At 36.5% G+C, this 10,954-nt stretch overlaps 1 protein-coding gene across 3 annotated transcripts in view; it reads right to left on the bottom strand.

Annotated features, from left to right (window-relative positions):
- Window positions 1-337: 337 nt before the first annotated feature.
- Window positions 338-10,954, bottom strand: part of ferry3 (FERRY endosomal RAB5 effector complex subunit 3) — a 56,543-nt gene continuing 45,926 nt past the window's right edge. For 2 of the 3 annotated variants that reach the window (XM_043713683.2, XM_043713686.2), the window contains 2 exons: window positions 3,694-3,819; window positions 338-1,112 (listed from right to left, as the gene is read on the bottom strand). In XM_043713683.2, the coding sequence (XP_043569618.1) occupies window positions 3,727-3,819 (93 nt within the window). In that variant the 3' untranslated portion in view covers window positions 338-1,112; window positions 3,694-3,726. The remainder of the gene's footprint in view (window positions 1,113-3,693; window positions 3,820-10,954) is intronic. The other variant, XM_087999546.1, reaches the window with a different exon arrangement.

The following is a 10,954-nucleotide window of genomic DNA, read 5'->3' as shown; positions in this document are numbered from 1 at the left end:
TGAACCCGTGAAATTCTCTGCTACAGAAAGTGATAGAGTTCAAAACATTGAATGTTTTCAAGAAGGAGTTGGATATAGTTGTTAGGCATAAAGGGATCAAAGGATAGAGGGAGAAAGTGAGAACAGGATACGGAGTTGGATATTTAGCCATGATCAAATTGAAGGATAAGCAGGTTCAAATGGGCTAATCCTGCTCCTATTTCTGGGGTTCTGAGAATCATTGAACAGACTAAGGTCCTCCCACACAATTTTCTATGGCTGCACATAGGTGATCAAACATTAACATATACTCTCAATAGAATATTACTATACTGAAACAGTTCAGATGACCACAGGAAAATGACAGCAAAATTAAGATTTCCTTCACGTAACAGTATTTTACACCTTTTTATTTATTAGTAAGTTTACAAAAGTGCTGAACAGTGTGGAGGAAATAGTCTTCAGTTATTACTCAGATGAGCTTAGTAGATTTCAGTGTACATAGCTGCTTGGATATCATAGTATTTAATGTGTTGCAGAAAACAAGGTACTGCGCTTGTTCCTGTAAATAAAGGGAACAATTTGCACTCATGGTCATGAGAATGTACTCTGATACTTGAACCTCACTGCTCTGTGATCATTACAAAAATTAAAGACTTAATCAAATTACTCAGTGCCCCAGCTTACTCAGGTGATGGAGTCTGGTTAATAGAAAACACTGACCAGGTTTCTTTAACAAGAAACAACTAGTTATTACAAAGAAATAAGTTCTACCTACATGAAAATAAAATATGAATTATCATCTTATAATTGTGCTAGCTTAAGCTCAATCCAATCTTAAATCCTATACATACATATGGACAAACAAACTGCTGTTATGATAGGAGGGAGAAATACTGGGGAACACAGTTCATTTGCACTAGTTCACAGGATTTGATGAGGTTTCCCTTTTTCTTCTTCCAATCCTGAGTTTTGATGGTTACTACATTAATCGTCTTGTAGTCACTCCTTTGAGGCACCAGTTTATAGCAAATGTTGAGAGAGATTAATCATCTTTCATTGCAGGGGCAGATAGAGAGATGGTGTGTCTTGCAATCTTGATACCTTCTGCTTTTGTGTTGTTCACTAAGAAGCTATCCACAAATAAACTTATTTTAATATTTTTAAAACTCCTTGGTTTACAGTAATATCCTTTCCCCATTTTGGTCCACAATCCAAAATAAAGAAAAACAAAATGATGGAGGTCTTTACAGCAGACACTACTTTCAACAAAATACTCGCAATGAATAAGATATATGTGCTCTTAGTTTCTAAAACTTTCAAAACCAAATTGATTGCACCATTATTTAGAATTGAGAATTTAAAAACAAAATCTGTAATTGAGACGTGAAGACTCTTGGATTTTTCTTTCAAGTCTCTCAAACTTATTTCTCATGCAAATTATTTGTACTACTAAATTCAAAATTCCAAGTAGTGCACCTGGTAGAGTTTCTATAATTATAACTGATGTAATGCCAGAGAATGATGAACCTCATGTGATTTAACTCCATCAACAGATACACACAATGGATTCATTAACAATCTGGAATAAAACAAATCCATTGATTTTTAAAAAGAAAATGCAGCATGTCAACTTCTTCAAATATACTCAATATATAATAGAGAAACAGACCATTCTGTACTAACTGACCCTGGAAATAACTATTGAAGGTACATAGTTCTTTGAAAGTTGTGTCACAGGTTGACAAGGTGGTACAGATGTTTAGCACACTTGCCTTCATTGCTCAGACCACTGAGTACAGGAGTTGGGACGTCATGTTAGGGTTGTACAGGACGTTGGTGAAGCCACTTTTGGAGTAGTGTGTAGTTGTAGTCATCCTACTCTAGGAAGGATATTATTAAATTAGAGAGTGCGCAGAAAAGATTTACAAGGATATTACTGGGACTGGAGGGTTTGTGATACAAGGAGAGGCTGGATAGGCTGTAAAATTTTTTCAGCGTGGTAAAAACAATGACTGCAGATGATGGAAACCAGATTCTGGATTAAAGTGGTGCTGGAAAAGCACAGCAGTTCAGGCAGTATCCAACATTTTTCACTGCACGGTAGGAGATCGAGGGGTGTTCTTATAAAGGTTTATAAAATTATGGCATAGACAAGGTGAATAACCAAAGGTCTTTTCCCCAGGGTAGAGGAGTTCAAAAATGGAGGGCATAATTTTAAGGTGAGAGGAGAAAGATTTAAAAAGGAACCTGAGGGGCAACATTTTCACAGAGGGTGTTTGTATGTGGAATGAACTGCCAGAGGAAATGGTATATGAAGGTACAGTTTTCAACTTCAAAAGTCATTTGGACAGGCACATTAATATGAAAAGGTTTATAAGGATGGGCCGAAAGCTGGCAAAAGAAACTAGTTTTAGTTTGGGAAACTTGGTTGGTATGGACAGGTTGGACTGAAGGGTCAGGTTTATATGCTATATGACTCTAATAAATATTAAACCCTAACTTAGCATCATTTAAAAGAGGCATCTAATTCTCCAAATTAAAGCCCAGTAAAACATTAATGTTTCCTTTCTATCACATGATAAATATGTAAAAAGTAATGAAAAATAGATTGAGTGATGTAAGAAATATTTATTTGGCTGACATGGAAATGAGCAATAATGCTTCAAATTAATATCGACTGCTTCATTATTCATGCTATCTTTCAAACATTTATTTCCAATCATAACTTTTAATTTGTGATATGGTCTGTGCAGAGTCGAATCACATACTGTACCATCTCTCCCCTAAGCAGTTATCTCCAAATAGCCCATAAATCATGATTTACATTCGCAGACTAGAGCACCATGCCAACAGTTGAAATTTGTACTTTTAATTGAAATAAATCTGCACTAATCCCTTCATGATAAAGTGTTTCTTTATACCATTATTACTAGATTTTAACATTACTTTAGCATATACATGTCTGTAATAACAACATTTTATTTGAGTCAGGGAGCCAAGAACGGTGAGAATGAATACTTCAATGATGAGAAAAAGCAGATTGGTACAACCAGCTGTCATGATGATAATGAAGGATGTGTGGCAATATTGTTATAGTAGTTTTATAATTAAATACCAATGTCTATAAAAATATGAAAATTATCAGCACCATAAGCAATTTCACAAATTTAAATTATTCTTGGGCTGACAGTATCAATTCAGATATACAGATGACTAATGCACAAAAACTGAAATTGTTTTTATATTTTCTCAACGTAATATTCATTATTGTCTGGAAATGTCTGAAGATGTGACTGTTCAAAAGCAGTGTGTGTTTATACTGAATACTTTTCTGCTACTTTAGTGAAAGAGTTAAACTTGTTTAAAATAAATAGGGCATCATCCATCAACTTTGTTGAAATTACTTAAAGAGGAATTTGATGCAAGTTCATTAAATTTGCTTACAAATAACATTGCTTGGTAATTCCTCAGGAGTTTCCTTACAAAAGGAGACAAATGTCATCATTATAACATGTCACCCAATTACAGTATCGGTACAAATAGTATACAAGTTGATTGTTATTTCAACTTAAAATACAATTTTAACTGCTTAATGTTCCATTGAAGTCAGCAAACATTTTGTTCATTCATTCCATGGGAAACAACACACAAATCTTTATTTTAAAAAAATATACTGCCCGAAAGGCACAGAAAAGTGACCTTCCAGCATACCTCATTCACTGTTCACTGAATACTTGTGTTAGCTCATCGTCTGGAGGTCAGTGTCAAGGTAGAAGAAACTCTAAAAATTTGAGGTAGCATATTGCTCAACTGGTAGAACATTTCGTCTGAAATACTCTGTTAATACAAAATTACAATTTAAGTTGCATAGTACAGAGCACTCATTAAAAATGATAAGCATACTCAGACTGCTGTTATGTTGCACTATGGCCGAGAGTCTGGTGATTTCAGAGCGTGAAGGGCAGATAGCAAGGTCTTTCCAATAACTGTTGGCTGAAACGTACACTCTACTTGCCAGAGATAAGCTTTGCACAAGCCTAAATATACAAGTGCAGATGCTACTCTTGATCAGTTAAAACTTATTAACTTCAACAGGAATGCATTATTTCCTTAAGTGCTCAGGATATTCAATGCACCACAGCATTTTCTTTAAAGTACAGTTTAATACTGTAGTGGAGTATACTGCATCTGGTGATGAGTTCAAGCAATCATGGCAGTATATCTGAGGAAGTGCAGTAAATTGACACAGAGAACTGTTTTCAGGCAAAATTCAGATTGGTAAATTTAATTTTCCCCATAAACTAGACTTCACAATTTAATATATTTCACACTCCTTTCTCATTTACATGCTATCCACCAGCGATAACATGTAAAAGCACATTTAAGATGCCACATGTATGCCAACATCACAAGCTATACCTCGCCATTACAAATTTAGACCTTTGCGCAGCACTGGAATTTGTCAAACATTGTGTTAGACGATAGAACATTTCTACAAATAAATATTGGAATAAATTGAAGCCAGTGTCTCCATTCCCTACTACAAATGTATTCCCCTAGCGATCTCTATCTTTGTCCATGGTCACTAACTGCAGCTGAACTAGACCACTGGCAAACTTGTTGTCCTATATACTCCCAAGCTGAGATCCTGAGCTCGTACCCTCTCCATCAACAAAGCTTTCTAATATTCCCCATCTCTGCACGTCACTAGATTACTGATCTCTGAACTACTCCACCACTAAATCTCAAAGCTTTTTGCTTCTTGAACTCAAGTGTCTTATGCAAGCCCAATTTCTATTGGCTCTCTGTAGATGGCCCTCTTCTCAAATGTCAAGGCCATGAGCTCCAAAAAAGTCACCACAATTAGTAATCTCTCTCAAGACCTACCTAACTCTTTGGCCAACGATTTGGTCATCTGTCCTAGATCTTAATTGCATAAGTCAATGGTCATGTCTGTCTGATAATAATTCTGTGAACTGTGTTGGACATTTTACTATACTAAAAGGTGCTACATAAACGCGAATGTTATTCTAAGAATTTGTAGTACAGCATTGCTCTTATTATTTCCCAAATAGATTTTTTTTTTGTTTTCTAATTAAACTGCACACCAAATTGCAGAAGGTGCTTTGACCTCACTGGATATTTCTGGGATTTTCCCAGCAGCACTCCAACTGCAAACGCCAAGCCTGTTTACTTTTGGAATTATCCCATTCTTTTGGTGACAAACTAGCTTTGATATTATAAGTGTCAGACTTGGATAAGCAACAATGTCAGCTGTACATTTCAAGCATATTAGCATTTCCTGTCATTTTTACTTGATGTGATGCACCTTATCTCATCCATCTCTACTGCAATAAAGAGATAAACTTTAAAACCACTAAAGCTAAGAACAAACATTTACTTTTGCTGACTCCATTAGTCATTTTTGGAATCCCATTTAAAATCCTACCCTTCTGCTGTGATCTGGCAATTTCTGAATTCTGAAATTATGTTGTGTAACACACAGGGGATCCCCTCTCCAGTCACCGCATCCAACTCTGCCCAGAATCCATCACCAAACCTCCCGTGCGCTATTGGCCCCTTCCCAAGGATATCTAGCTGGCACTAGAATGAGGGAGCTCTGAAAGCTATTGTTGGTAACTCTGTTTACCATTGTTACAAAGTTACATTCGCTAAAATATATGGAATCACACAGCTTCAAGTAACTTGTTTACATAGTACATATCCAGCCTAACATAACTTTTTGATGATTACAAAGCTCAATAATTCAAAAATATGTTTTCATAGAATCCCTACTGTGTGGAAACAGGCCTTTTGGCTCAACAAGTCCACATCGACCCTCCGAAGAGTCATTTCCACCCAAACCAATTTCCCTACCCTATTACTCTACATTTACCGCTGACTAATGCACCTAACCTACACATCCCTGAACACAATGGACAACTTAGTGTGGCCAATTCACCCTAACCTGCACATCTTTGGATTGTGAGAGGAAACCCAAGCAGACACAGGGAGAATTGATTTCTGATGAAAGGCTTTTAAGCACCAATTGCATTATGAAATCTTGCAAATAGAAAAAAGATAAGCCATTGCATGAGGTCAGCCTCAAATACCAGACCGTGGTGCCTTCACTACTACTAATAGCAAAATAACACAAAGTTAACTTCAAATGTTCTGCAGTTCTCCTAGACGTCCTTCCTAGTAATCTTTTATTGCAGTCCAGAAAATGAAAAAGTAAAATATTGCAAGTGCTGGAAATACAAAAACAATAACAGAAAAAGTGTAAATACTCAAGATCAGGATGCATCTGTGGCAAAAATGTCATTTGCTTCTCCAGATTTTAAGAGCATCGCTGACTTTTGTTTCAAAAGTTACTCAAAGTAGATAAATTAGTGCCTGTAAAAGACAACTCAGGGCTCAAGCAGCACTTTGCTCCCTTTTTAAAATTCAATGGGATTCAAGGTGAAATGTGCAATAATTCAATATTGCAGTTTTTTTAAACTACTTGATCATGGAGAGTTTTTAAAAAGTATTAGTTTATATTGAATTCACTCTCACTGACAGTGGGACATTGCCACTTTCTTTTCCCCTCAGTAATAATTGGAGTATGTCAAGACAGAATTAAAAAATTATTTTCAATAGCTGGACATGTACATACGTAGAATAATTTCAAATCTGAAAATAGAAACAGAAATGGCACATGCTGAGTTATCAATTGATAGGTATTGATGCAAAGAATGGATGTTAAAGATATCAAGGCTGAATGATAACTCCAGACTGTATACCAAAAAGCTAAAATGTTCTGTAAGCAAAATCAAGTTCACGTAGTTATTAATTAACCGAAGTTCTATTTTTCTTGTGCAAATGGCAGAAAATCTATGACATCGTAAAACCAATTAATAGCAACATACCTGAAAAAGTTTTTTTTCTTTGAGGGAATAACATAAAACCGATATACTGTCAAAATAATAACATAAATAGTGCAAAGGCAATGCTAGGAATTTAGGGGCGAGGATGAAGGTAGTTCCTCAAGCTGAAGTAAAAAAAAAAGCTGCAGAACCCAGAGATTCTTATGCAAATATATGGGTTAAGCAACTAGACATCTAACATTTAGGTCCTTTGTGTTTAGTATCTCAGTGGTTCTTGTTAACTTGACTATACATTGGAGTCTTTCCTTGGTTCACGAGGAGGAGTGAATGAAAAACTACATTTTTAGCTAACAATTATATGAATAGTTATTTTGTACCTAAGGAGTTGATTTTAAGTATCTAATCAGAATGGAGGGACAGCCATGACCCATAGCTTGAAATTTTTGCATCACTGGAGAAATTCAGGGCCCTACATGTGACCCCAAAGACCATGTTCAAAGGAAATGTCCTAAGCTGCTCAAACTTGTGTGGAGGATTTCTCAGCTTGTGGACACTTGACTATAGAGCATATGGGTGAATGAAAGCAGAATCTGTGATCCAGGAAACAAAGTAATCACATTACAGACAAGAGTTAAAACAGTAAATGGGCAGCCAGCCAGGAAGATGGGGAGGGCAGTCAATGCAGGAAACCTCTGAGTACAACACTGTCAAACTTTTATTCAACACCGAATACCAGTGAGGAGGATACCTCTTAAGAGTACGGTAGGAGTAAAGAGCCTGGCACTGTGAGGCAGGGTATTGCTAACCTTAGGAATGCAATTGTGAAACAAGACAATTGTCATGGGACAAGCAGGCAGTTAATGAGATGAAGAAAGACAGACTGAAGCTTTTTTTCTTGAACTCAACAGGATAGAATCACCAAAGTTACAATATCAGGTCTTTTTTTTTCAGCAAAACTCAAGGGTTCAAGGTTTGGAGGTATGTGCATATTTGCATTACACGTGATTCATAATGTTGGTGAGCTGTAAGGGCAAATAGCCACAAATATCACTACACCATCATAGTTTGAGCCCTAAGATGCTCCCACTAGAAGAGGAGACTAGGACACGAAAGCACAGCCTCAGAGTGAAGGGATCAACCTTTAGATGTGAGATGAGAAGGAATTTCTTCAGCCAGAAGTGGCAAATCTGTGGAACTCATTGCTGCAGAAAGATGCGAAGGTCAAATTATTGAGTGCCTTTAAACAACAAGAATCTACTTACCTTTGTTCTCAGAGGATCATGGGTTATAGGAAGACAGGAAATGCAGTGAGAAAAATATCAGCCATGATTGAATGATGGAGCAGATTCGATGGGTCAAATGGCCTAATTCTGCTCATATATCTTATGATCGAAGAGGAGGAGCATTTTGAACAAGGAAATATCACAGATCTACAAAGTAGCATTCCTCAAATTTTTTTTTCAGGCTGCACAGGCCTCCATACATGGCAGCAATTTCTGGATTGGAAGTCATTGCCACAAATGGCATAATAACAACAATCGCACGAAACCTTGAAGGTGCTGAGCACATGCAGCTTAGAGAAAATGTTGCTAGAAAGTGAGATTACTATAAGACAAAGTTACTTGGAGTTAAGAAACATTGAATTGCTACTTGGTCTTTTTTCAAGTCCATCAAACATGGTAAGCAGATAAACAAGCGTAGAATTCTATGATGTCCAACTGACTGACCTCGTTACTATCAATACAGATACAGAGCACAGCTTCAAAATCTGCAGATAACAAGAAACTTGGAAATGCAGCAAACAGCAAGGAAGATCACAATAAGCTTCATGAGCATAGATTGGTGGAAGAGGAAGACAAATGACATTCAATGCAGAAATGTTTGAAGTGATACATACTCATAGGAAGAATGAGAACAGCGAAAACAAGCTAAAATGGTACAATTTTAAAGAGAGTGCAAGAACAGAGACATCTTGGAGTGTTTGTACACAAATTACTGTTGGTGTCAGAACAGGTTAATAAAGCAATTAATAAAGAATATGGAATCCTGTCTGAGCATTATAAAAAAAAGCACACAGTATACAAGACAAGCTGTTCTAAGCCTATCTAAAATGCTAGTTCAACTGCAGTACCAGTACACTTCAGGAAGGAGAGTAAGGTTTTGGATAGGACAGAAATTTTCATGAACATTTATAGGAATGTGGGATTACAGTTATGTGTATTGACTGAAGAAGTTGGGTTTGCTCCCCTCAGGGCAGAGAAGGTTCAGGAGAAGATTTGCTATAGACATTTAAAGCATTACAAGTTTAGAAAGAGTAAATAGAGGGAAACTGCTTCTAATAGCTGAAGATTCATTAATCAGGGAGCACAGGTGTAAGGTATTTTGCAAAAGCACCAAAGGCATGAGGAAAAAGATTAATTAGTAATTAGGACTTGGAATGCAGTGACTGATAGGGTGGTGGCTACAGATCAATGGCAACTTTCAAAAGAAACTTGAACACAAATGCAAGAACAGAAATAAGCCACTGAATGACAGAACAGTCTTGAATAATTAAATGAGATCATAAATGATCTGCAATCTAACCTGCACATACCGGTCTTGCCTCAGGTTCCCAATACTTTTAAATAACAAAAGTAGATTTCAAATTTTAAAATAACATTGTTCAAGCATCAATTGTCTCTGTGGAAGACAGTTCCAAATTTCTACCACTGTTTGTGTGTAAATGTGTTTCCTAATTTGAGGGACTTGGGAAAAGGTAGAAAGCAGTGGCTATGGACTAACTGAATTGCAGTTCAAAAGATTTGATATAAACTTGATTGGTCTAATGCCAGTTTCTGCATTGTACTATTCGATGAAAGGGGAAAATATGCAAGTATGGTAACCTTTGATTGCCTGACGCCTTTGTTTCCTAAATGTGAGAAAGGCTTGGCTGTCAAGTTCTGTCCTGAATTCCTTTAGTGTTCCATACTCTGCTTGTTTCATTATATTTTCCTGCTGATGTTAACAATAATGCATATTTAAACAGCAGTAGAATTCAGACCAGGAACTTAATCTGTGCAAATATTAGTTGGCATGAAGTGTTTTTCTCTGCTATTTAAACAATGATATTAACCTGTTGAAATAAGTTGACAAAGGAATCTTATACAGATATGTTAAGTTCTTCTAAGCCAAGATTCAGGTTGCAATTAAAAGCTATGATCGACTTTCTCCTAAGTTTAATTTTCCATTATAATTGTGTGTAAATGTGTGTTGGGTGACACGACTATGGTTATGTAAATACAAACATAGCTTCAGTGTAAAGAATAGTAGAGTATATGCTAACAGATGAATTTTAGTTGAAGATTCTACAATTATGTAGATGAAATCATAATTCATTTTACCACTGCAATTTCTTTTGAAAGGGTATGTTGCCCTGCTATACCTTTTTCAAATTTTTCTAGGTTCTCTCTGGCATGCACCTCTCAAAGCAAAAATCTCTCAGCCACTGACCAAGTGGTAGGTTACTACAGCTATGTAGACACGCTATCTGAATCATGCTCCCCATTTGTGCCTCTTGTGGATGCAGTCTGTCTACTTGAGATCAGGAATGCAGCTCAGCTGGAGCCCTTAAATGACCAAGTGGAGCATCAACCAGGAGATAGTGACGACTGCAGATGCTGAATAGTCCTGATGAAAGGTCCTGCCTGAAACGTCAACTCTCCTGCACCTCAGGTGCTACCTGTGCTGTGCTTTTTCCAACACTACACTTTATTGGCAAGTGAAGCATCAGATTGATTGAACCTTTCAGGACTCTGGTCATCAATTCTCACTCTTTAGACATCTAGATCAGATTTTCCAAACACAGGTCCTTACCATATTTGGTTTTATATCAGTTTCATCCCAAGATGTATCTTCTACAAAGTAATTAATTTTTTTATATTTTACACACTTTCTCAAGTTAAGTATGGCAGCAATCCACGATGTTACAAATCATTAATTCTGCTGATACAGTTGAAAAGAAACAAAAAATGTAAACTGGTATAGGTCTTAGTTATTATAAAGTGAAATGGTTCCAAAATTGCAGGAGGATCAAGGACATTTTTATCCAGGATTATGGCTTTGTT

This window comes from Chiloscyllium plagiosum, unplaced genomic scaffold, assembly GCF_037043375.1.
Source record: "Chiloscyllium plagiosum isolate Xiang-an unplaced genomic scaffold, Cpla_swu_hap1 HiC_scaffold_23, whole genome shotgun sequence".
In the NCBI taxonomy this organism is placed as follows: domain Eukaryota; kingdom Metazoa; phylum Chordata; class Chondrichthyes; order Orectolobiformes; family Hemiscylliidae; genus Chiloscyllium; species Chiloscyllium plagiosum.
The sequence above is the reverse complement of the archived record's forward strand: the minus strand, read 5'-3'. Positions and strand labels throughout refer to the sequence as shown.